The sequence below is a fragment of the Gnatocerus cornutus genome, chromosome 8 (genome assembly GCF_029298725.1).
Source record: "Gnatocerus cornutus isolate USDA-ARS CGAHR chromosome 8, icGnaCorn1.1, whole genome shotgun sequence".
NCBI lineage: Eukaryota > Metazoa > Arthropoda > Insecta > Coleoptera > Tenebrionidae > Gnatocerus > Gnatocerus cornutus.
This window is the reverse complement of record NC_142240.1, coordinates 10,190,522-10,218,152: the sequence shown is the minus strand read 5'-3', so window position 1 is coordinate 10,218,152 and position 27,631 is coordinate 10,190,522. Positions and strand designations below refer to the sequence as shown.

Genomic DNA, 27,631 nt, shown 5'->3' with positions numbered 1-27,631 from the left:
GGTATAAAAGTATCGAGTAATTACACGATCTTGGAGATAAATTGATGGATTAAAGGCGGCAACACCTCCGCTGCGACTGCCTTCGAATTTACATTTATATAGCTTATTCGAAATTTAAACTTAATCTATAAGACATTACATGGCAATTTTATTACTCCGTTAAATGACGCGGAAAGCGGTGTAATGCAGAGTTATCAACTCGCATTGTTTAGTTACACAGAAAAATCACTGGGGCGCTCCATTCCGGTCAAAAATAAACGAAAATTGCTGATTTTCTCCCTTTGACACAATTCTAATTAACTCTCATGTTAATTAAATGATTAGTTGCTCCGACGTTGTATTTCGGCCCTGGGAGCTCGTTAGTTTTAATTGCTTTTTAGCGCAAAATAGAGAAATTTTGACCAGTCGCAAGACCGGCGCAAGGAAATAACCGCGTAATTAGCACTCGGATGAAATTATCTCATGATCGCCGCCTCCACACATTGCTATTTCTATTATTAACATTTCCATTGAACCAGGATCGCATATTCCGTTCGGGAGTTTCTGTACGGAATGATTGACACTAATTGGAACCGGCAAGTTTAATTGTCTCTAGAGTGCCACCTAAATGAATCACCGCGACAGCACAAGAAATGCAAATCCGTCGATCTGAAATAAATAAAATCCGGGATCACGTTCTATTCCGGTCACTGCTTTATTAGTAACTCGGAAGCGAACCACCCACAATCAAATCTAAAAAAAAAACACGACCGTATTTAGGAATTGATCGTTTTTTGTATAGACAATATTGTTTCGGATTTAATTAAATTCACCCCGAAAATTGCTAGTCTATTAACGCACTATTGGAAGGCGAACAATGCTCAAGGAAGAACGATTTAAATTGCAAAATGGAAACGTTGCGCTAAAATGCAAGGGGTATCTTGGTTTTTGCCTGGTCATGAATAGAAATGGGAGTTTTGTTTTGAAAGGTTGGGGAAATGATTGGGAAATTACGAAAACATGTGGAATGTGTGGAAACGGGCAGGTCATTGACGTAGTTTCAAAAATACAAGCAGAGGGTGGCTTTTATTGCTTCCTACCAAGAAAATCCAGCTTGGTCATTCATTCAAAACAGACCAAAATGCAACCATCCGTTAAATTCTCACGAAGCAAGAGTTATCTTTTCGGGTAATAAAATCAGAATTAATAAGCTCCTTTGTGGAATTTTTGAACTTTTATCGCCAATAATTTACACTGTAACGGAAACTCTCAAAGAAAAATTAAAAGCTTTTAAATTTTTAATTGTGATGGTCTCATTTCCTCATTTTCTTTAGTAGTGATACACTTGAGAACAAAAAGAGCCTCCACTAAACGCGATATTAAAAGAAAGTCAATTAAAAATCAATAGACTGCGACAAAACTCTACTAAATTAAAAAGTGACTCGGAGGCAGCACCAACTAAAACTAAGTTAGACTCATTTTTACCATTTAAGCAAAGTGGAGTTCATTTTAAAAACAAACGTTTACTTTGGGGAGGTTTAATTTGATTTTTCATTTCCACAGCTGTTTTATTAAGGATTTATAAATAACACCACCTAAGCATTTTCAATATATTAAAAAAGAAGCTCGGACTCTTGAAAGACGGAAGGAATTTAATCTCACCTAGAACTCATCTAAATTTTTCCTAAAATTAATTTTTGCGAAGAAACTGCATTTTTCATTTATTTTATTAAATTTTCGTGCAGACTTATCTAGGTCAGTTTTGACATTGCTCCATTTCTATTTGTTTGTAAATTTCCACCCCCATCAGTTTTCTACCGTTCTTTTGAACAGCAAAAATTTCAGAACGGAAGCGTGTGCCCTCCGAAAGCTGGGGGCGTAAAAATTTACGACTTTCGTGGCGTTATTAAATTGGTATAATATTAAAACGGAACAGAGCGAAATAGTGTAAACCGTCTCCAGTGTTATAATTTATTATTTCGGAACACAAACTTGGTACAACCCTCTGAAACCGCAAAACAGTGGCGTACGTGTAATGTGAGGTTTTTCGGAAGTAATTAAGGGTTGTGTGAGTTTTATCAAAATTATGGTTTCCTATCGATCGCTGAATTAACTTTTGAAGCTCGGAAGTCTAAAATTAATTCACTTTGTTGTTATAACTCGTGTGGATTTTATTGGAAAATGTAACACTGCAAGTGAGGATTGGCAGGATTCCAAGAGCGCTCCGGTAAAGAGATTGGGTTGTAGATCACACTATTACCTGCAGTGTTGTCATATAAAATTGCCAAAAGCAAGTTTTGTATTTTTAGGGAGAATTGTCGGAAAATGCCCGGAAGTTTTTCCCTTCTTTCTCGGGTCAACGTAATTAAAACGTACGATTATTACCTCGGCTCGTGCGAAAAAGGTTCCGCGTATATGTTTCGCACCCTCCTGGGCAGGGGTGGCGGCCTCGGACCGTAGCTATCCATTTTGGCAGACACTGTCACATCACAGCTCACAACCCCGGCGAATTTCTATTGCATTTAGTTTATCGGTGTATCTCGTGGTGCGAATTAACTGAACAATAATTAAATTCGAACCGTTGTGTTAACATGACGCAAAGACGATAACATCGCGACTGAGACACGCACCGTTCAACAGTTTGGGACGAAGTGGGGTTGTCGCAGTTCGGGGCGAACTCGATAGCGAGTGGCGCAAGCGCCCCTATGCAACCCTCACCCTGTCTATCTGTCGCCGTCACCTCAGTCACCTGCATCACGGGCTGGAGCCGCCACTGGAAGTCTTATGGACGGTAGACATGCGAATTCCACCCCCCTGAGCTAGAAGGGTGCTGAATACAAGAGATTCGTATCGAAGGAAATGGATGTGGTGTGGTTTTACATACAAATTGAAAAAATACATCAATCATGACACCATACGGGGTGGGAAGGGGTAATTGCGCGATTACGTGGTGATTGGATGGAAAATGCTCGATTTTCATGGGGGAAAGTGGGACAGGTTAGCATGGCTAACAAGGATTGACAACGGGGAGCTGGCCTAAAAGATCAAAATCACGTCCTTACATTTATTATGGCGGTTATCACCAACAAACAGGGCAGCGATCAGTGGTTTCAATGTGATCATTAAAAAACAGATTTTAACTTTCGTAAAAATTTCATTCGGTAACTCTATTTTTATAAAATTATGCGGAAATTTTATGTTCCATGTTAAGATTGTATGTTTTGTATGTTAATATTGTTCCTAATTAATTACAAGAGCGTAAGCCGTGTTTGTGTTCTTTGATAAGTTTCTGTTGCCACTAGAAAAATACACCAATACCAATATTCGTGTTTAATTTTCCCCTGCATAATTAAATGGAATTTTACAAATTCTGATAAAATTTCCTTTCGAGTAAACGTCAAAACAACCTGGTTTACCTTGGTTTGGCCCGAAAAACTTCACATAGAAAAAAAAACCCATAAAACTAAAAAGTTGTTTTAATGTGTCCCATACCATAAAATACAAAGTTTTAATCAATTTCAAGTTTCTTAAAAGTACCCTCCATTCCAGAAGTCGATTTCTCCGCCCTCTTCGACTCATCAACAACCTGCGATTCGTGCCATCGGAAGAATTCAACATTATCTAACAATTCCTTCGTAGTTTCCTCTAAAATCTCGAATTATTAAAATTTTCAATCAAATTGTTATTACCTTGTAACAGTTGAAGCGAAGGAAGGTCACCATCGTAGTCTTTCGGCAGACATTCTTTCGGCACGTATTTATAAAAAGTCTCCAAAGTCGGATGGAGTTGAATCTACAAACTATATTGTTCACTTTTCCTTCTAACTTTTTATTATTACCAAATTGAAAAGATCGTTGCTGAGGAACGACTTTAACATTGACATAACTTTGTCCATAAAAGATGGGGTGTTCACGATGTGGATTCCTTTAATCCTAAGAGGTTGACCCTCTTGTACATGTTCAAGTGCGTGTTTGAGCATTGTCAAGTTCACTCTCATCACATGTCCAAACTTCGAGCCTTTAAAATCGAAAACTATGACGGTACCATTTTCAAACCCATAGCGATGATAGTGCAACACTCCCACTAAGCTTGTCAGTATGACTTGGTGTAAAAAAACGTATTTTTCAACTTTAGGGTCCAATAATGTTAAAAAAAACACCGAGTAGCCTTGAGGAGTTGTTTTGGGGAGAACATTAATATAACTATAAAACAAAATTAGATTCTTTTTTGAGATTTCTGGTTTAGTACCTCACTGATAAAACAGTCCGAAGCACATCTTCACCAGGATATTGAAATAAATCAGGATAAAGAGTTCTCCTGGTGAAATACTTATCAATTGTGGATTTCGCCGCTTCGATTCTATAGTAGCAACTATGTAAGAACAAAATCACTTGCATCTCTGGAAAATCACTTTCACTTTAAGAATTTCACTGCGAACTCACCTTCGAGTTTCGGTAAATGTGGTTGTTTTTTGAGCCATTCCTGAAGGATTTGCACATCCGCGCGTTTTAATTTCGGGTCTCTTTCGTAGAGTTTTTCGGGAGATATACAAACGTTCATATTGGAATGTTAATGTTGACTAACAACATCCAACCTTGGCGTAATTCCCAGAGCAGTTATAATGTGTTTACCTTGAGTTTTGTTTGTGGGTCAATAATTAATTGGTCACCGTAAAGTTCAGATATTTTTCGCAATCCCCTAGTTTTTTCATTTCGTTGGTATCGATGAAATTAAATCGTTTATCTAAACCACCGCTAAAAAGCTCCATTTTCTCTTATATCAGAGTTCGCCCCGGAACACTCGCCACTTTCTCATATCCAAAATTTTCTCATTTGCTACTTCAATAAACCGCCCCCATCAACCCACATTACGTGGTTATATTGTCGAGTATTTTAGCTTTAATAAAACCGAGTTGAGCCAGACCTCCGAGGGCTGATTTCGGTAAAGTATTTAATAATATTTTACTGGAATAAAAAAAAATTTGTCTATTGGTGATTTTCTTGTTTATCGACAAATTCTAAAAATAAAACAACGCCACATTTTTATTGTTTATTTCTTTGTTAAAATAGATTCTTTTTACCCTATTTTAAAGAGCCATTTAAAATTTGAATTTTTAATACATTAAAACCTCTTTAATCCGAACTTCTATATTCCAAACTTTGTGATCTTTATAATAGGAATACTATTATAAGCATTTCGTGCTCATTTCACACAGAATTTCACGCTAAATCGAAAACTGTAATAATTTAAATTTAAGGTTGTCGCCGGAGAAGCAAAATGTCAATGACAGATAGACGGAAGTGGTTTTAAAAATTCATTAATTTAGAAGGTAGACACCTTTTGGTTTTGTGTTTTTTTTCAATTTTCATTGCTGCATATCAGATAGAAATGTTGAATCATTCCTATGTTTAACGTGTTCGGGTTTTTCCATTTCCTTATCCGAGATTAGGCCAAATATTTTATTAGTTTGTTGATACGTAACGGAAATTAAATTCATTTTCGTGTACAAATGACGAGGGTGGTGTGCAATTTTTCCGCGCACTGCTTGTTTTATCTTTCCTTTGCTTGATGATGGAAATGTTACCAAGGCACAATCCTCAAGTTGTGATTGATGAGTTGTCATTTCTTTCGTCTATTGATTTTTTGCCAACTTGTGGCAATCCAATAAGTGAAAAGGGGATGGAAAATCAATAGTAGGTGTATAATGGGGTGAATGAGCTGGAATTTATGACTCCGGTATCGGTTTAATATAAACATTTTTTGGTGGTCTCGCCCGGGACTCTTGAAACTTTTTCCTCTTCTCGACTCTCGCTGCTAATTACGCCGTAATTTCAGCAAGCGGCTACTTTAGCCACATCCATTTAATAAGCTTACATCACGACTGAACTAAGAACCTAGCACAAGTTTTAGCTCCATAATGCACACCCTGGTGCTAATTAAGTCGCTTTTATGTACACCATGTTCTTATTTACATAATAATTGTTTCCTGCTCTGTTACGAATGTTGATGCCAAGCGGAACTTTTAGCTCGGGTTAAACTTTTTACGTCGACAAACAACCGGATTCAATTACGGGATCATGATTTGTCAGTTTTGATAATGATTGTGCGAAGGAGGGTACCCGTTATATCCAGTCGATTCAGCATTAATTAATCTGATATCGGCCTCGGACGGCGGTTTGCAAGGTGGCTTTACCAGAAGCGTAAAGCTTGAGTGGCAGATTTTGCGCTAAGCTCTGTTGCAAAGAGCTTTTATTCCCAGGAGCTTCGGGTGGTTCTTTTATCGGTCAGTCGCGGATACACGTGTCATTTTTGGCAATGGAACAGACGAAAGAGTGGAATAATTCATTTCATAATGGAATCAAAGACCAAGGCTAACTAGAAATGCGATTGTGTTTTACGTAATTCTGCTAAAGTAAAAAAAGAATCACTGTTAGAAATAAACTCGGCATCATTTGCTCCCTAAACGACTCCTATTTGTGTGCGTCTCTTTACCGGATCATCAGAAGCATTAAAAGACTTCCCTAATCACAGTAGATTAACCTAAAATAAAAGAACAAAGAGTAACTTTTGCCATAAAAGCTTCTGAAGCTTTATTTTTGATGTCGTAGGTGCCCTACAAAAGCACTAATGAAATCAAACTTTTAATCCGAAAACAATATTCAATCACGCAGGGTGAGCGTCTCATTTCTGTCATAATCTCATTTGCATAGTTGGGACGGTGAGCGTCTTGAGGGACAAGCAGATGCGGGCTCCCTTGATTTCAGATCAGTTTCCGAATTAGTTTCGTCACAATCCAGGTTTTTTCAGGTTTGACAGATTGTTTCAGGAATATTTCCGGACACATTGCGCCATAACAACGTCATGAAAATTTCAATTTGGAAATGAATTTTTCCGCAGCTGCTAATGAAAATGTCGTCGGGGATTAATTAAAAATATTTGAAGTTCCACCGGGTTTAAATTCAAAGGACGCGATTATAAAATGTGCTTTGTTTTGAGATATGAATGTCAGAGCTGATTCCGGGAGCTGTCGATTGCGTGCCAGGTTTGCATACGTTGCGCTCGAGTCTCAATCCGAGTGAATTTTGAAAGTGTATCTTTGGTGTTTCCGGGTCAAAACTCAAAGTGACATTTTTTCCGGGTGAATGTCGGCGATTTGGCAGCTAAATAAACTGGATATTGTTGTGTAGAATCTCGATTTTTTCATGAAAAATTCGATTCGGCACTTGAAAAAACTCCGGGAGTAACGCAATAACGCCGGTTCCCCGAGCCTCGAATGGCCGTATTTTCTCGTGACAGCGGCTCTGTTCGGTACAAGAACACTCCGGATGCGTCCCTCTTCATCAATACGCTGGGCGCCTACACCGATATTGATCCCGAATTGATGTAATTTGAGATACAGTGGAGATATCGCGACTGCAGCCAGACTCCGGTACGCCGAGATTTAGATATGATTTCGATGCTAAGCATATGTGACTCCGGTGTTGTTGCTTACGAAGATCGCAGGAGTTTGGAGGGCGCCAGATGCTGCTACAACTCCGGTTTGTGGATTGCCGCACTACTACCGAACCCGGAGATGGGACAGGATTAGAGAACAGATGATTCCGGGGCCAAGGTTAAAGAAAAATTCGCCTGTTTAATTTCATCCGATCGATTCCTTCGGCCGCTTTGTATCGCTACAAGAAAATTCATGTCTGAGTTTGCGAGATTTAATAAATGATGCGCGACTCGAGGCGAGTGTTGAGTAATGACGGACTTCCTCCATTACAATATATCTCACTTATAGCCATGTTTCATCACTTGAGCTGCCTTCCGCAGATACTGCGTCTCCTCTTCTCCGTCATGTTTTAATTTTAATGCCTTGATGAATGATTGATCCGTGTAACTACTCGCTTCTTTTTGGAGGTGTATTAGCCGGCACACGCTTAATAAAACCGCCCCTCAATCTGGGATACGCACTGTGGAGTCAGTTTATCCTTCGGCCTATTGCAATTTGCGCCCCTACACCGCCCCCGACGTATCCTAATGGTGTTAGCGTTACGAATTTACCAATTTCACCACCCTATATGTTAGCTTAAGTCGACTGCTGTAATGCACAAAGAATGTTGCGCGAGGAGGGGGTGCGCTATAAAATTTCATTACTTGTCTCATCTAATTGAAATGCAGTTTATGGCGCGATGGGGGCGAAAAATCAACGCCGGGGCGGCGACGGACATACGACCCAACGATTGCCAATATTTTGTCTAATTTGCATAATGGGTTTTCATATGGGGTGAAAACTTATTTAATTCCGGACTTAAGGGAGTGCGGTTACTGACTCCATAAAAAATTGTTTCAAAGGACCGCTGCAGTTGTTAATACAGTCTTCACCCAACAGGATATTAATTGTGTGTTTAACTGGATAAACTAGACGTTGTGGGGTCGCTGACTGGACAATGTCCCTCTCTAAACTCGCTCCAAATTGTCGTCTAGTTGCACCTGTCAAGGGAAAAATCAAATTCGTCGCAAAGTTTCGGGGGCCCCCTTCGGTTAATTTCCATATTAGTCCCAGAATCAAAACTCCGTGGCAAACAAGTTTCAGTTGGCTCAGTATTAAATATCCGAGTGAGAAGAGACGCGACCTTAAAGGGAATTAAAATACATTACATGCAAATTCAGAGGTGATATTAGGAAGCAACATAAAAAGGGTTGTCTTGGAGCAACGGCAGAACCCGCGTCGTTAGCATTCATTGTTAAATACAATATTTGCAGTACGCGCCTTCGCTTTAGGAATCAAGCTAATATTTGCTATTAATTTCACTAAAAGCCAGAATATTTCAAATTTAATTCGCCCCGAAACTCATACCAGCGGCCGGCATAATAAAAGTTGCCTTAATTAATCGTCCGCATTTAACTTGTTGTTGCCTCAAACAAATAATGCTTTTACGACCCCATAACTAACAATAACGCACAAGAATTATTGTTAGAAACCGCAGGATCTGGGCCAGACGACATAACTTGGAGACATAGGTGCGCTGACATCGCAAATTTTATTTTTAGTTTGATAAAGCCGAGATTTTATCTAGCGATGATTTAGGGTGTCGCCTGTTAATGAGGCCAGAAAAAGAACATCTTGCGCCCTCCATATGGTCGTGTTTTCGCGCCCAACTCCACAAACAAACAACCAGAAACACATGTTCGGAAAGCACACCACATAAACAAGCACAAGCGAGCTGTAATCCCAGAACGCATAAGAAGGCAACCGCGTCTAGGATTAAGGGAAAAAGCCGGATTAAATTTTGGAAAGTTGCGCACTATAAATGAATGCAAAAGGGATAGAATTGCGCTTGGAAAACTGCAACGATTATGGGCGAGGACAAAGTAGAAGATCGCGTTTCCATTTTTTGATCGTGCTCAAGTTTTCCTCCAGGTGTATATTTTAAGCGCCGCGTCGCAGGTCATCCATCAAGCGGCTCGAAACACAGAGCCCCGGCAATTTTTAATCTTCTAGCTGGGTGGTTCTCGACACTGCATATCTCCGCACAAGAATTGTTTTCCTTCCTTAGATTGTTCTCAATGTCGAAACATACGCTCGACTGGCGCGTTTTCCCTCTTCTTGTTTTCCATTCAACAGCCGCGGTGCTTTTTCAAATATTCCAGATACGACAAACAATGGCCATTTCAGTTTCATGAGAACTTATTTTACAATTTCGTGTTATTTCGGCGATGGTAGTTTCAGTGTGTAAAAAATTCCCAACTCGTCGTCAATAATTCCGAAAGATGTTATTAAGGTTGACAAGTCTGCGACTCGCTAGACGTCATGCTGTTTTTATTATTACACAAGGTGTGCAAATTAGCATATATATTTGTTTCGCGTGATGTCTGCCATTGTTGCGAGGATTTTTCAGGATTATTCATGGATCGCATCGGCGCTACACTGAAATATTCAAGCGTCTCTAAGACACAACATTTACCATCGAGCGACTCTCCCACGCTCGATCAATTTTTCAAAAGTTGCCAACGGACGGCGTTTCACATGCAAATTTTTATTTCACGCCCCTTTAGTGCCTGCAATCCTGTTTCGGACGCTGAAATTTTTATGAAATTCTCACTACTGGATGCGAGGCGTCGTCAACCAATCAAATTGAAAGAAACGAACGTAATAATGGTGTTCGAGATGTTTTTGTTGTATTCATACGAGATCTGAGCTTTCCAAAGAAAAGATTCCGAGCGTCTATTTGTCAAGCTCTATGTCGATGGAGTTGTACAGGTGGCTGTCTTTTCTATTTTATGTTCATCCCTTGTTTTTCTCTCTACCCTTCTTTGTAAAAAATGGCCATCTGTGTACATAATGCGAAATAAACTATACGTGAAATATTTCTTCAGTTTCCACGCCAGGATCCATTAATCCTGCGATAAATTTTGACAAGTTCATATCGTTATTAGATAAGATTGACGTATCGGAGAAGTCGTGTGCGGCTCGGACAACATAATCGACAGAAGTAATAGGATCCTCGAAAACACACACAATGTAAGTGAAGAGCGATATGGTCGCGATAGCGAAATGGACTGTAAACCGTTCTATGCATCCCTCGGCTGATATTAGATAATGTCGAGCAAAAGGGGGCCTAATGCGACTCACAGAAAAAATCCGACCTTGAATACATCGAGAGGATTAAAGCTTAGGTACTCGTTGGACGAGGACGTATTGTATCATGCATTGTGTCATTTCCAGGGGGTAAGCATGAAAAGTGCTTACGCGGGGTGGTGACCAGAGACTATAAACTCGAGGGTCGTCACACAAATAAATACAAATTACCGACGGAACAAACCTGCTCGACCGTTTAACGTGCAATCGCGCTAAAATTTATTTAAAACGTGCAACCGACGAAACGGATACTTTGGAATATTGCAAATGCGGAATGCAATTAAATTTTATATTTTGCAACGGCTGGACGCAATACGGATTTATTTGTATGCACAGAATGCACAAACGCCGCGCTTGCTGCGGTTATCGAACCAGGTGATCCGGCTCCAGGGACCACTATTTCCAAAATTCGGGACACACTGATATTATCTGTTCAAAACCTTCCAGTACTTTTTAGAAGCCCTCCTCCACCATTTTTCATTTAAATTCTCGCCTCACCTATTATTTCGATTTTCCCCTGTTCAGTTCTAAGGATTCAGGGGTTGAATGCGATCCCTCATAACGTTGCCATGAACATCACTACGGCAATATGCCACTCCATTAGCTCTAATTCTGTTACCACAGATACAGGACTCTTTGAGCGTCCAAGAACTCAACTATTATCGTTGTATACCGACAACTAATTAATGTTTTAGTGCGCCAGGTTGAAGCGGGGGTGAATTTTTAATAACTTTTGCATTGTCAATTGAGGACGCGTGGCGTCCTGAAAGAAGAAACATCGGGGGTTTCTCAGCCGGTCGATATTCAATCACAAAACAAATTAGTTCGCCGTTAAATAAAGACGAGAGGAGATGTGTTCGATGCGGATGACAGGATTCACGAAAGGGACGAAAGAATGGATGGAAGAGATGAAATGTATTTACTTATATGCAAAGCTTGAAAATTTTGGGAAATTGAAAAGTGATAAGAAGCTTTCCGCAGTGACTAAAATCTAGAAATTAGTTTGGAATAGTTTCTTTGTTTCGCAGTTCCGACTCGTCGCGTCTTCAAAATTATTGTCATACTTTGTGCAGAACCTGAGATAGAAATTTAATAAAAAATTCTCCAAATTCTTGTTCTTTGTGGTATCTTTTTGTGTACGCCAGGTGTTAATTGTGTGAGATTGCCGAGTTCCGCCTGAACTAAACTAATAAATGCATCTCGCCATAAAAAGAAGAATTTGTAAATTTTGATGATAAAAGCCGGGGCCTTTCATAAAAGAATAAACGTAATTGAATTTTATTCAACGTTTCATTTAGGACGGATCGAAACGCGTAGCTCTCGCAATGGCAGCTTCTCAACCCATCAAATGTAAATTTGAATATTTCCCGTTTGTTATTTTTATTCAACGAAACTCCGGAATGCAGAATATGATACTGTTATTTCAAACTCACCGTGCCGAACAAATTGCGATGTTTTCAAAGCTGATGTAGTATAATGAGTGCGCACCGTTTTATTTGGATGTAAGAAGAGACGCGATTTAAATCGGCAGACAACTCGAGCTAAACAAGCAAATATTTTTCAAAACATTTCCGTGCTTGCCCTCTCTTTTTGGTTTTATTGGTGAACATATTGTGGGGCTTTGAACAGGGGGTACGTGCCGGTTTAATCATATATCCACAATACAAATAAAACCGTTCAACCCTTATATGTTATAAATCATTCGATGAGGGTTGGCTCAGGCCGCGCCATTCTTCTTTATTAACTTCCTACTTTAAGCTACTACAATGCCTATTTGGATTTTTCCGCGTTCGACCGATGACAGATTATTAGTCACCACAGAGCAAGCCACATATAGATATCCCGGAGATTTCGCTTTTGTGGATTCCATTCAATAGGAAGTTTGTGTAGTTTGAAATGATAACGGAAAATACACGTCACGTTACCGCCGGACAGGTTTTATCCCCTTTTTACATCATTCTGACAGAAATTAAAACTTAAAAATCAAACACATCTCCTGTGTTATTAACAGCGGCAAAGACCGCGGCAGCAAGGCAATATCCGACTTTTCAGAATTTGTACGTATCTCATTTCCCGTTAATAACCCTTACATGAGCCGTCATTCTCGCGCGAAAAGAAGCAAAAAGTGTCCCATCAGGGCAACGGCACTGGCAAGTCCCAGATTAAAAAGCCGTCGCTATAGCATTCCTTCACTGGGTAATTCCCCCGATTTTAATTATGTTTGGCGCATGCAGTTAGTCTCTTCCATTCTCATGAAACAGTAAACTTGTGAAATACGATTGCAGCGGCACAAAATAAACCGGCTGGGTGATTACACAGATAGCGTTCTGTGCATTGTTGTATAAAAGTAGTTAAAATGGCCTCCGACCATAAAAATTCATTTTCCTTTGCGCAGACAGAAACGATTTTTTGCTTGGTGCGAGTCGCTCTTCTTGCGGTCTCAACAATAGACCACGATTAACATCAAGTGCCTGAAACAAAGCACTGTGATAACGGTGTCTGCACGGGACAGGCTGAAAGTAAGCCGCTTTGGGAGTCTTCCTTTTGAAGGTTGAGTAGGTGAAGCCGCAAAAATCGATGTCCAATTGGGAGAAGCTCGTAATGTCTGCTTAATTTCGCATAAATTCGCGAGATTTCACCCATTTTATGGGGGTGTGTCGTTACGAGACACGGAAATATGTGGACCAGAACTCTTAAAACGCTGCCTTTCTTAAGATTAACAACAGGGAGCGAGCTGAGTTATGGCCCATTAAAATCTGAACGTTTTACATAAAGTGAGGTGAAACCGATACGAAAACGGGGGCTAATCGGGGAGAGGTCGCCATACATCTGGCGGATGGATGCATCTTTGCAATTGGATTGCATACGAAGAGACGCTTCTTTACTTTTACGGACGAAAGGAACTATCTATAGACGAAGAAAATATTAAAATCCGACTACCACCAACAACATAAACCAAGGTCGAAAAACCTTAATTTTTTACATATTTGTCGTCAAATCTGGAATTTGAAAATTTGGGGAATAGAAATAGAATGTTTGTTAATTTTGAAATAATAACACATAAAAGGATCCTTTTTATAAAATTAAAAACGCATTTTGTTCAAAAATGGACTTAGCGACTTTACAACCTAAGCTGACGATTAGTTAATTAATAGCTACTTTATAAATAGACTGCATACGCATATGTATAAAATTCAAGGTGCTCTATAAAAACTATAATGAAGGCACAGAATTATGGAAGAAACGATTTTTTAAAATCTGCAAAGATCCTAAATTTTTTGATTTCAAGATGCTATTTGGGCCTTTAAACAGAGTTTTAGAATTCCGAAATTCTTATTTCATGATTCAAAATTATTAGCAAATTTTAAGTTTATCTGAATCTTTACATATTTTAGATTAAATTAGACCATTCGGTCTTAAAATAATCTAAATAACTCTAAGTAAATCTTAACATTTTGAACTACAGATCTGAAGAACGAAGAAATAAGTGCAAGGTAACGCCTTCCAGTCCATTCAGTGGCAGAATTAATTGGTGGAATAGGAAGGTCACAAGGTGGGACGTAAAAAAATAAAAACTACCGGTTTTGTTCCTAATAAACGCCAATGAATAGATTTTTTTGTTCATGAAAAACAATAACTTCGAAGTTCAACCAATGACAAGGTCACAAGAACCGCTGTAGTTGGTGCGTTTTTGTTGTAAAAATTACCTTGACAAAGATAATGCAAGCCAATGAAATAATTCTTCTTAGAGTTTTCGTCCGATTTTAATCACATTCTCCATTTTGTTATAAAGAAAGGGTGGATCCTTAAACCTTTCTACGAAATCAATAAATTGGTATCTTTTTTTGGATATGAAACATGATAATTGACCTAGAAGTGCAGTGAATGACAATTACACAATAAACGTTGCGTTTTTGTCGAAAAAACTACTTTGATATAGGTAATACGAACCACAATGAATTAACTGTTTTTTAGTTTTTACTCCGATTTAAACCACATTCATAATTTCCTTATAAAGAAAAGGTGGATCCTCAAATCTGTATATGAAATCAATGAAATGGTTCTTTTTTTTGTACATGAAACACGATAATTGGCTTTGAAATTGAACCAATCCTAAAGACAAGTTATACAAGAAACGCTGCGTTTTTAATGTAAAAATTATTTTGAAAAAGATAGCGCCGACCAATAAATTGATTTTTTTTAGGTTTAGTCCTATTAATCTCATTCTCCATTTTGTTACAAAAAGGGTGGATTCTTACATTTTTATATAAAATCATTAAATCGACATGAAACGTGATAATTGACCAGTAAGTTCAACCAATGACAAGCTACACCATAAGCGTTCCGTTTTTTTGTAAAAACTACCTTGATAAAGATAATGCGAACCCATGAATTGATTCTTTTTTGTGTTTTAATTCAATTTCAATCACATTTTCCATTTTGTTTTAAAGAAAGGGTGGATCCTTAAATCTTTTATTGAAATCAGACTAAGGAATATATTTTTTTTATTAAAACTTAATTTTGGTCTTGAGAGGCATAATTGCCTTAATTAGTTCGACAATGGGCATGATTATTCTGGTCGGCTTGATGTCCCCACCTGTATATGTCATCGTTGTTTCCTCCTCGAAACTCGGAAAACTTGATTAAGGGGTTTAGTTAAAAGGGCACGTCAGAAACGGATGGCATTCTTATTATATATCTGACGCACCGACATAAAAGCCGAGTGAATAATGTAATTAAGACGTACAAAAGTCAACTCGGGGGTTAATAGATAAAAAAGAGCGATAGGGAGATAAGTAATAGAATTATAAGGACGTCCTGTGCTTAGGACGTCAGTCGCAGTGTGTAGGATAAAAGCTTACCCGTGTCACGGGCCTGATAACGGGCCGTTCGATAGAGGGCACCAGATAAGGCCCTTACATCCCTCTGCATTAGAACTTCATTATTTGATATTGTCGATGTAGGAACGGTAAAGTAACTCGACCGCCGAGCCTCAGCAATCCGGTTAACTCTAATTTCCGGCTCTTTGCAGCCTAATGGCGGTGGCACCTTTTGCACTTCACCGTCCAGTTCAAATTTCAATCATATCCCTAATTGTAACGTCTCAATGTCCCAACAAAGAGAGACGGCCATTTTGGTTTCAGAATATTAATCGAATCCTGCAAAATAAAATAAATCCGCTCATGGAAAACTAGGCGAAGGCGGTGGTTTTGACGTATTTTCCCCGTAGGTGGGTGAAATAGAATCCCGGATCATTAATTCCGAAGGAAATGACTTCGTTAGCGCGGTTTACATTTCGTTGCTAGCGATCAATTTTTGCTCTGCAGGGGGTCAAACTGGCTCCGGGCCTCTCTCTGTCTTTCCATTGATAATTCTCGGCAATCCTGTCAACTGCACACTAATTAATACGCTCTTTACCGTTTTAATCTCCACAAAGTAGCACACGTGTGTCCTTTGAACGGGAAATTTTGCTTGTTGCGCGTCTATGTTGCTCTTGATTGCTGTTTGCGGAACGGCCTCGACTCAATATCTGGACATATTTACGGCGACGGGGATTAAACGGATGGATCGTAAAAGCGTTAATATACGCCGCTGGATATGAGGGCATAACACCCCAAGGACGACACGCAAATTGATAAAAACTTTAAGTTCTCTGGAAAAACTCGTAAAATCTAAATCAACGGAGATTGCAAAAGCACACTTCACCTCTATAACTAGGCAACAAATTATCGTCTATCCTCACAACTTGGAAATCTTGTCCACCCGTAAGCGGTTTTTTCCCCCGGAAATTCCGGAAGTCTGAATTGATTAGGCCCTGCTTCGAACCTTTCAAGTTTAATGTAGAGATTCTCGGTTTAATAAGATTTTCATGAGGCTTAGAGACGTCTTTCAGACGTATTCCACTTTCTAGAGAAATGCAGAGCGATGTAATCATAAAACCGGGAAGTAGTAGCGTTTACGAGAACTCGGAATTGTTATACACAAGAAGATGTGTTGCTGCAACGATTTAACTCTTCCTTCTCGTCTCTCACCTTCGGAATAATTACGTCGATACTTGTGTTTAATTGACACAATGTCGTAGCGGAAGACATCTCTAAAAATAAGCGCTCTGATTAAAGTTTGAGAAAATCTGGATGGGTCAATTTGGAGCTTTTGCACGACATAAAAATTTCTCCGGTAGGCGTGCTCGGCTTTAATAAATTCCGGAGGCTTTGGCCTTTCCGGAAGCCGCAATTACAAAAATTCCTCTGCTGGTCCGAGATTGCCGCCGTTTATCACCAGACATCCGGGGATAGAAACGTTATAAATATTTAGAGGCAAATCATGGAATAAAAAGAGGAAAAGTGTCGAATCCGGGCCTGTGTAAAATACCCTTGTATTCTCATGTAGTCATTTAGAAAAATGTCATCGTTACGGTCGACTCCCTCCGGATCCGCGACAAGACGCTTTACAAGACACCCGGAGCGAACCGGAACGAGCGCACCTGACCTGTCGTCATTTTTCGTCCCGTCCCCCAAAAATCTCTATTAATCCCCGGAATTAATCACGAGAAAGACCGGACGAAACTTGGCAATTTATGAATTTCCAGGTAAGAGAGTCTCAAACTTCGGACTTATTCCCCGGAATTAGTACGTGGCGGTCCGTCGCGTATTAATTAACTGAAGTCTGGAGTGAATAGGCTCGCTTGAACGAGTTGAATGGTTTTGAGTAGATAAGGAAAGGCCGGAACTTTGTACACACAATATCGGTCCGGGAGTAAATGGGAATCGACTACGTTACAATTAGACCTATAATAATATCTGTTGGGGATAGCTCCAGAATTTATAGTATATTATGGCTAGAACTACTCAAAACAAGTCCTGTTGTTTATCACAACACTCATGGCTTCGTTTAGAGCAATCCAAACAAGAACAGAATCGTGTAAACAGGTCGAAAACAACCATTGCTGCCACACATGACATTCTTTCGTTCGACACGTGTTGAGGTCGATAACGTCATCAGAGCGCAAATGGACTGTGCTCGACACTAAATCGTTCGAGACCAACCAAAAAAATCTACTTTTAACAATTAATCTTCGAATAAACATGTCTCTTTCAATTTCCACAGAAACCCTCAGAGACAACGAAAAGAACATTCTTACCAAACAGCTCTTTTTACGTGGAGATTCTCACGTGGCCGCATAAAAAAATAAAACGCGAGAACTTTTTATAGAATTGTTATATTTGTGTAAGTCACAGTGGCAAAATGGATGTGTCTAGTCCCATTGTGAGGCAGCTGAGAACGCGTAAGTCCCAACGGGAATTGAATTCAGGACGATAACGCACTGCTTTGGAAGAATAAACATGCGAAAGGATGACACATAGACCGGTAGCTTTGAAAGAAAGAGGGACGTTATGGAATTTTCGGAGACAATTTTGCTGGGAGAGAAACTACAAAAAACCTGTTTTCAATAGGAAGTTCAGCCTAAACTGCAGCAAAAATGGTGGATGCGCCAGGTCAAATCAGAATTTCCCAGCAATTTAAATTAGGATATTTCTTCTCAACCTTTCTTTAGAATTATTCTTTAAGATTCTTGAGGATACACCATTACATCTTTGATTATATTTAATTATTAAGAACTTTTCAGGATTCTGTAACAGATCCTTTAGAAGTTTCCAGGCTTCCTTAACATTAATCACGAGATATCGGGATTTCTTATGATTCGTAAAATGAGGGATAATAATTTAGAAATAGACGAACTGCGAAATTGGGTATTCTAACATTGCAATTTTGGAAGCCGAGAACTGACTAACTAAAATCTAAAAGCCAAATATTTTCAGAGCTTTAGGGTTTCAAGATTTAAAAGTTGTTTGATTTTTTGAATGAGCTTGCAGTTTTGCTGCGACATGTGTCAGAAGTTGCGGTGGAAGGATTAAATTTCCATAGTTAAATCAGAGAACGAAAAAGGTTAAAGTTCTTGGGGCCGTTCATTAAATTATCATCGTTGTGTACGTCTGCCTTTAATGCCCGCGTCTCGCCATAATAACCCCGAGCTCCAGATATCATTATTTCCCTTATTACAGTTATTGTTGTAAAAGCAGTTGTGGTTGTTGTTTATGTTCCCTCAGAACATGAGCATCTATCACTTTCCCCTTGTCCTTTCTTTCCGACCTAAGTCAAAGTCCCGACGTCTCCAATTTTTTCCCACCGTTCGATTTCCCAAATCCCAGTTTTATTTACCGGGGATTTCAGGAATAATTGGAGATCTTGAAACACGCGACTAGAGTGATACTACTAGTAAACAACAGAGTTTTGAGTCCCCCGTGTCAAATTCAAATCAGATCACGCGATGACCCTCTAATTCGCTTCGAATTCGAGTTGAACGACGCCGTATTAAAGTGGCGTCGTCGTCATGACGACCGCATGTGACGATCCCCAGCGTCCCGTTACCTGGCAACTCCTGTTGGATGCTTCGACATGTGAAGAAGATGCCGATCATAAGAAAGAAATGATTGACGAGACGAGGGTTTAATTGTGAACTGGGGTGAGATGGTTTAATTGGAAAAGAGGGGCCACCAGGAAGTAATCTCTCTTCAAGCAAAAGTTACTAGGACTAACTAAAAATGCTGAAAAAAATTTCTTTAATGAGCCCCGCGATGCGCGATGATTCAATTATCCTACAGTGAAAACTTTTAATTGCGGCAATTCTGTTAGTCACGTGTGCTCTTCAGAAGATCGATATGGAGGTAACACATGAACGGTCCAACGGTTCCGACAATACGCCTCATCAGCGGCATTGTCATTGTCTCATGCGTGCTGCCTCGATGATCACCCACCATAATTAACTTGTTCGATTACTCCCAAAGAGGGTGCATGTGCAACGCTATAAAAATCGCTTCAGGTGGATTAAAAAACGTGACCACGGGAAACGTCTTTAGCGAATCAATTTCACAGCAATTAATCTCGATGGTACCTGAAAGAATTTCAGCAAGTCGCTTCATATCTTGTTACAGAATTTCAGGGAGCTTTGTGCAAGTTTCAGTCATTAATTGAACTTTCATGAGGTTGCTTGAAACGAAAGTGATTTTCAAGTTGGGAACTTGCAGAGGGGGATTTTTCTAAATCGAATGCGCAGCGAGAAAATGACGTGTTTCCGTGAGTGGGTTATTAGTAATTAAGTGAAAACATTGCGGTTGTAATTCTTTCGGCTCTTTGAAAAGCACCCGCAAATATCTGAGAAATTTAAAACATTTGCGGCACGACGCAGCTATTAAAGCAGACGAAGACACCGCTCGACGTCTGTGTTAGGATTTAGGCCCTGGAGAGTAAGTCGTCCTTTCTAGTCATTAAAGGAGGCTTCTCAGAATTACACGTCATGCGGATGGAACATTCAAATTAAGTCGAGTACTGTAGCATCTGTAGATAGACCGCCCTTGTTAACAGCGTCTCTTGTAGTTATCTGCGCTAAAGTACAGACCATGCGCTCTCTAATTACAGACTATAAACTAATGGAATACGCCGCTTTTTGCTCACAACAAAAACCCGATGACTGTGTCGGATAATTTAACGCCATATAATCTTAGTATCTGCTTTCAAACAGATGTGATTTTGAATAATAATGGCAGAGCACGGAGAGCGAAGTCGGTGACGAAATGCAGTTTGTTTAAAATTTAAATGTTGTGTCTGGCGAACAAATCGAGGGTGAAAATGCATTGAAATTTTCGTCTTTCTGCCTGATTTTATGTGCAGTAATAAACAGAAGGGTGCTTGTGTATACGAATCCCGAACGCAAATTACAAACAAGAGGCTTCAACAATCAGTCAATCGAGACAGACGAGTGATAAATGCACGACCAACATAAAACAAAATTTATATTTAATGCCTGCATAAACTTTGTAACGTGTCTGGAGATTTTAATCGTTCTAATTAATTTGGGAGATTGCTCGTAGTCACGACAGCAGTTAATTTTTACCCCGCTCATAAACAAGCCACAATTTTTGAAAGCATGTCGATGTGTGTCTCAAAGTTCCCTCCTAACTTCCGAACTACAATTTCACAATTTTCTGAACAATATCGCAAACTACATTAAATCCGCGCTCAGTACCTTGTAAAACGCTTTTCATCTGCAATTAAGTTATTAACCACACGAATTAGATTAATTAAACAACTAATGATTGAATCAAGAGCACTCGAGTTAAAACTTTAAAACCCTTTTCCGGTCATGTGCCTTTGATTAACCCGATGGATTTTTTTCTCGACAAAGCTTTTATTATGTGGTCTCAACGCTGACAAGTGGTTGAAACTGACATCAAAACCGAAATCTGTGTACTTTATCTTGTAGCGCGAGACAAACAAATGTATAAGTTACTTTGAGTTTGTTTGATTGCTACGTGAGAACAAACTTTGCCAACAAAGAGCTGTGTGCATGGAACCCGCAAACATAGTCCGGAGCTCCGGAAACTCCATCTGCTTAGCTTCATTAATAAATGAGAGAGAGCAAATTGCTTTCATTTAAGAACAGCACACCGCAAAATAAATTACATTAATAGATAATCTCCGGCCTGGCTGAGATAAGGCGACGTTGGACTTTTTTAATCGCCAAAAATTTGATACGAACAAGCATATCTATCCTGGAGGTCGGAGGGCGCGAGGAAAGTCCAAAACGTTTTCTCGAAAAATTGATAATTAAATTTCTAGATTGGTATTCTGTTTATATCTAAGTTCTGGTTATAAATTTTCGTGTCATCAGGCGCATATTTATGTGAACTCGTTCGTGATTTATGTCTCCGAGATTTCGTTTTTTAATTGGTAAAAAGAAGATGACTGGACTTCAAAAGAAAGAAAAAGGGAGCAGCGTGGACAAGACAGTCAATTAAGCACAGCAGTGTGAAATTTATTTACTGGCGCTTTTTCAAATGTTGCTGAACCTGATCCCAATTTAAAATGGTGTAGTTTAGTCAACACAAGGCCAAATATGGCTAGACATACAAAAAGGGCCGAAGCAAAAATAACTATTCTTGAACATGACAGCCCCCTCGGTCGTAATTAAATTATTGACGAGATTTCCCATTTTCCTTGTTCCGTAATCAACAGTTTGCCGCCCCCATGCAGGTGCATTTGCAACCCCCGATGCTATCTTCCGCCGTCTCGTCGTCTACACGTTTGTTTTTTCCTCCCTCTTCGTGTCCCGTTTAAGGAGACTCGCCGGTGCCGTAACGGTCGCCTTTGTTTTTAATCATGCTTTAATGAGAGTTGGGGGCCACGTGCCCCATTTGGAATGTGGGATGTGTCGACGGTTTCTCTTTCCCCGACTTTTCCATTCGCCCCTTTGGTGCAGCGGCCCGTTCTCACGGTTACTGCCGCCTATCACGCACAAAGTCCATTTCAATGTTAAAATCGCATTAAAAATACCTAACCTCACACGTGAATTACACCGACATGCTCTATCGTGTTCTTGTAATGATTATTGATGGGCGCCACTATCGGACCCATGAATATTTGATTAACTACACGGTTTTAACCGCGGTTACACCGCCTGAAATCGGTGGCTATCTAATCAATTTGATGGAGGATTTACAAAAATGCGATAGGACGTGAGTGACGAGAGGGTGAATAAATTCGGAGCTTTGCAGGAACGAAGTAGGTTAAATGCACATTTCCAGTTGAAAATAAATTATTCGGTACAAACACGGATACTTAAATTTTTTTCTAATTTTTCATCTCCCACACTTTGACCTCCATGACGGAAACAAATGTGGGAGCTCCTGAAGATTTTTGTTGCCACTTTATTACCCTGTCAGCAGTTGAGATAATTTCAATTTATTTTGAAATGTCTCAACAAATGATCGTTTCAGCGTAATCAGTCATTGATCTCGACATTTTCCAGCAGTTAAATAGGAAATTTTTAAAATCGTCGCGGGTCACGCGATCTTGTGCCACGATTACATGAATAAACCAGAAGCAGGTGCAAAGTGGAAGAGCCTCGTTACCTTTAGCTTATTGAAAAATTAAAACGCCTCCGCGTTATGAAGTGGTTGGAAAAACTGGTTTAATAATAATTTCATTAATTTTCTGTAAAAATAAACAACGACGTGACTGAGACGCCGGTACGTGAAAGAGATTAATATTTACAGTGGGTCTAAGTGCACTCTCTTAGCTATTTGCAGGAAATTGCGCATAGTTTTTTACAGATGAATGGAAATTTTATATGCACGGTAGTGGAAGGATCTTGTCATCCAAAGAAGTAAAACATTGCTAAATCGGAAGGTCGCTCTATCGCTCTTCAAAAACGAATTTCTGTTTTAGGTATTAGCCCACATTTCGGTAAAGACAATTTAATCTGAATTTTATGATTGCGACCATGCGAAAACTTCCAGTCGTTAATCATAAGCCACTCTTTTAATTGAAGCAGCTCATAAGACTCTTCTATCACATTCCGTTTTTATCAGTCTAAAAATACTAAATGATTAACCATCGCCCATCTAAAAAGCCCCAATTAATCACTCTCTACATCTGGTCCCAATTAAACCGAAATGATTTCGTTTCCGATGCTTAGAAAAAACCTCATCCTCTCGGGATAAGTATTTGCGTTCCAATTCGAAAGAGCAAACAGAAACCGCCCGTAAATAAACACGTGTCGTTATAAAACATTAACACGACGATTAATCATTCACGCTGTGAATATTCATGTTTTGGACTTACCTGTGTTGGGGGGCGGCGCCGGCAGACATGGGAGATCTGGCGGGGTAGTTGGGGGCTCGGGGGCTTCCACTGAGCACGTATTCTGCAACAACACGCTCTGTCAACAGGAGAAACGGCCTGGACTTGCACCGACTCAAGTCAAACAACTAGGATTAATAATAACCCGCTCGGGCGATGAACAAACAATAAAATGTAAATACGCATCGGAATCGAGGATTAATTGCATTCGAGATGGAGACGCTGGAGGTGGAGAAGTGAGCAGCGGCGAAGGAGCAAAGCCGCCAAGGAGGGCGCAAAATACCATTTTTTTCCTCAAAATAACATGAATATTATTGACTTGTTTTAGCTCCTTTTTCCCTGTGATTGCGTGTGATTGATACCCACCAACATTTTAATATAAAATTCTCGAAGAAGCGCCGAAAATCTGAATACAGAATTATGCATATCCTCTATATCAAACGTTGCTCCCCGCCAATTTAAATTTAATCAGCGAAATACACTCTCATGTTCGCAACGTGTTGCGAAATGGAATAAGAAAAATTGCAGCCATAATTCCTGATGGTGTCGAGTTGACAATTGACTCACCCCTCGCTACAGTTACAGCCAAGGGAGCAATGCATCAAACAAACGTGGGGCTGTTTATAAACGTTAGCCTTCAATATATCGAATTAGGCGAATTTTTATGTAGCCCCATAAACGCGAACAAACAATTTGAAGAATTTCAGGCGAAAAGTTGGTTCAAGAGGGAGGAGGGTGTGATCTTGGGTGAACGTACAAGTGAGCTAATTGCTAATTGAGATTTGAATCCGGAGGCTTTGAGGATGTAGCAGAGCGTGAAATATGGAGGTCCTTGATAAAGGAGAAGGCGGATTTTGACGGATTTTTAGATAAACAGAAGTGCAAAGATGCAATCTATGCAAATGAATATGTATGAAGATGGAGATGTCAGCGAACTGGGAAGATTTTCTTCGTTTCGGGGTGCATAATGTTACTTTGTTCGATCAGTTACAAGTTTTTCGGCGTACAGGCCACTTTCGTTCTTAATGAACATTGATGGAGGCCCTCTCTTAATTTAAAAAGTGTTGATCCGCCGAAGAACAAGGAAGCGGTTTCGGACAGTAATCTAAATTGAGGAGGGTTAAATTGAGTGGCGGGGGTGAGTTGCAGGTAATGAATGTTTATCGGAGCGAATCACAGCGCGCAAGCGGTACACTAAAGACGACCGTCTACATTTTCAACAGATCGATAACGGTGGATGGTCTAATACACCCTCTCCTGTTTATTTCCGAAATGAAATGTTGTCTTTGCATTAATTGGCGGCTCCATTTTTCGATAAGGTGACGTTTAGTTATTGGTTTTCGCCATTTCCGCTTCCTCCATTATGGGGTCGCTGAAAGTGATGGGGTAGAATTTTTTGATGTCTTTTATCGGTGATTAGACGAGGAAGACATTCTCGTTTCGAAATGGTCGGTAGGCAACCCTCGTCGCGTCGATAATTTATTAACGTTCAACAGCTCCACTCTCCCTGCAGATTTTATCCAGTCTCGTACCAACACGAGTCGATGTTTTGCATTCGAAGGCAATCCCCGATGGCGATTACTTTGCCGGTTGAGTGACAGTGATGGACTTCCGGAAAACGGGATGTACTCCGATCGTTTCGACAACTTTTGACTAGTTACTACTGACATATTACCGCTCAAGATTTAACATTCTTTCTTCCTCTAAAACAGAATCTTCCGCATCGTCTCTCTTCCTTCTCCAATCTCAATCAGTCATCGGACGCGAAGCGGGTGATCGTTATTAAATCCGTTCGCAAGGGAAGATGTTAATATGTGATATAGGAGAACAACCCCTTCAATCGAGCGCATTGTGTTCGTGACACTGTCGTTTCCTTGATTAGCACAACTACTTGTCATTATAGTGGATGCTCCAAACACCACAACAAAGCCATAACGACTCCTGCACAACTATATTTCGCAAATCACAAGGTGAAATCGCGCAACTAACGCAACTCCTTTAAAACAATAAACTGGAGGGCGTGTAGATTTCGGAAAATTAATGCCGACTCTGGCGTTGACTGTTCCTCCGCTTTCCTTTCTATTATTCGAGATTGGTGCATCGGGATAATTCATTCAAGGAAAATTGGGAAAGACGAGGTTAAGGTTAGAGAAAAGTGGTTTCGAAACGCCTAGAATTTTATTACGTTAAAATCTTAGTTTCCTAAATTCCAAACATTTTAAATTATTTTTGGTTGTTATTACCTAAGTTTGTCAATTCGCCCGTTTTTGATTTGATTTTTCTGGTACAGTAATGTACGTCTAATTCACATCTTGGATAATCGGACAACCACTGTAATCAGACACATCCATTGTGTAAAGTTGATTCCAAAATCGGACAGGTTAATGTCCGTAATCCGCACTTTATACCACGAAAATATAAAGGAATATAAATATGTTAAATACCGAATGAATCACCTTTGGAAGACAAACTTATTCTATACGTATTTGCCAACAAGCAGTAGAATCCAATATAAAGATTGGTAATCAGAGGAGGATATCTCTTTTTAAAGAAATAAAAAGTAACAACATACAGGTAATGCCAAAATTGAGAATTTCAGAGCAAGTATTTCACGTTCCAATTCCTGAAAATGATTATCAAAATTTTTGAATAAACTATAAGGGATTAATGTGGCATCGTTCATATTTGAGGAGTTATTTTTCAAAACTCAATAAATCCATTTCATAAATTTTGACAAGGGATTAGAAAAAACAATAGTTTGTTCAAATTTATTCAATTGTATTCAAAATTACCTAAACTATTTTGGCATAAGAGGGTTACACAATGTTTTAGCAAGAGGTTTTTTACTGAATAAAAAATACGCATTGTTAGATTTACCCAAAATAATCCCAATTTCACATCAAACCCAATGTCAGTCAAAATTGGATTTATTGAGTTTTGAAAAACAACTCCTTAATAATGAAACCGTGGCTCTGAATACAAGAAATATAAATTATTGAGTCCACAGTTCAGCAATGTTGACTACTTTCCTTATTTTATTTTGGTTCTACTAGGATCGAGATTTTTTTCAACATTTTTTTCGCATTTTAGCAAAGGGTCCAGGTATCCTCCGTATACACTATATACAGAGTGTCCGGAAAGTCGCGCATCACCGTGATACTGCATTATCGAACAATGCCATAGATCACCGGAAAAATGTTAAAAAAAATCCATGTCTTTAATTTTTCGAGATATGATGAATTGAAGAGTAAAAGTTGAATGCCAGAATTAACGATTTCAGTGCAATAATTTTTTGTTCAAATAAATTGGGGATCTAAAGGACATTTTGCACAAAGGGATGATGCAAAAAAACTCGGAAAAATCTTGTGAAAACTGGCTGAAAACTGTTAACAACCTTTTTGAGTCAACAATGTCGATCAGTGTGGCATCGTTCACATGAAACCATAGTTACATTACTCGATCATGAGCCGACCATACTAACGCCAACAATACAACAGCAACGTCACTATGGCTTTGAATACTGAAAATTTAAATTATTGGGGAAACAATTCAGCAATATTGCCATTTTCCTAATTTTCTTTTCGTCCTCCTGCGAAAACAAAGAGCCTGGAAATTTTTTTTAACATTTTTTTGGTGCTCTGGGGGATCACCCAATTACCCCCTTTCAAGGTGATGCGCCACTTTCCGGACAACCTGTATTTACCTACTTGATTTTTTTTATGTTGTTTTATTAATATTTTGGATTACAATGGAAATACACTACCAAAAATTAAACACGGTCTTTGCTAGTTAATCACCGTTTTCAAGAAGAAAAAATGATTAAAGTTTTCTGCAGAAATGTGTGTGCGCCACTGAAGGCTACTAACTCAAGTTCACTGTCAGTCTAAGCCATCGAAAAAATGGGAATAAAAACACATTAACAAGTGTTTTTATCAGAGTTTCCCTCAGTTTAGCAATAACCATGGTAGAAAAATGTTGGATTTACAGTGCCAAATTGTTCAAATTTGGATTATTTTGAGTTAGACTTTTTAATTTTTTGCCAGTGGTTTCTGCAAAAGTGTTGTGATGAACCTAAAGTTATAAAAAGTGTTTTGTTTTACGGGTGAAACTGAATTTAGGCGTCATGACATTGTGGATTGTCCACTGAAGGGCATTTGGTCATTTTTCATAATAACTTCAGGTAACGTTTTTCATTAAAATTTCAGTTTGGTCCACAAAACAAGTCGGAAAAAGTCACCTTACGAATCATTCAAGATAAAGATTAGGTCTTTTGAAGACCCCATTTATTTCAAACAAATTAATTTTTCGCCATATTTAGTTTTTGAAATG

At 39.2% G+C, this 27,631-nt stretch overlaps 2 protein-coding genes across 8 annotated transcripts in view; both read right to left on the bottom strand.

Moving 5' to 3' along the window:
* Window positions 1-27,631, bottom strand: part of Ten-a (Teneurin-a transmembrane protein) — a 117,967-nt gene that overhangs the window by 18,883 nt on the left and 71,453 nt on the right. For 5 of the 7 annotated variants that reach the window (XM_088044292.1, XM_088044293.1, XM_088044294.1 and 2 more), the window contains one exon: window positions 23,285-23,366. In XM_088044292.1, the coding sequence (XP_087900418.1) occupies window positions 23,285-23,366 (82 nt within the window). Of the gene's footprint in view, window positions 1-2,364; window positions 2,627-23,284; window positions 23,367-27,631 lie in introns of those variants that run through there. The other 2 variants (XM_088044296.1, XM_088044299.1) reach the window with 1 other exon arrangement.
* On the bottom strand, window positions 3,440-4,564 carry LOC148169672 (alpha-tocopherol transfer protein-like). Its single transcript, XM_088043641.1, has 5 exons — window positions 4,422-4,564; window positions 4,228-4,378; window positions 3,818-4,181; window positions 3,669-3,771; window positions 3,440-3,624 (listed from the first exon to the last, which is right to left on the bottom strand). The coding sequence occupies exons 1-5, from the start codon at window positions 4,537-4,539 to the stop codon at window positions 3,488-3,490; spliced, it is 873 nt and encodes a 290-aa protein (XP_087899767.1). The 5' UTR covers window positions 4,540-4,564; the 3' UTR covers window positions 3,440-3,487.

Excerpts from the sequence above, each read along its gene's own strand:
- LOC148169672 (XM_088043641.1), bottom strand. The coding sequence starts at position 4,539 with ATGAACGTTTGTATATCTCCCGAAAAACTCTACGAAAGAGACCCGAAA. Across the intron at positions 4,182-4,227 it reads CGGACTGTTTTATCAGTGAG|TTATATTAATGTTCTCCCCA; the intron begins GTACTAAACCAG and ends TTTGTTTTATAG. Across the intron at positions 3,625-3,668 it reads TTCGCTTCAACTGTTACAAG|AGGAAACTACGAAGGAATTG; the intron begins GTAATAACAATT and ends TCGAGATTTTAG.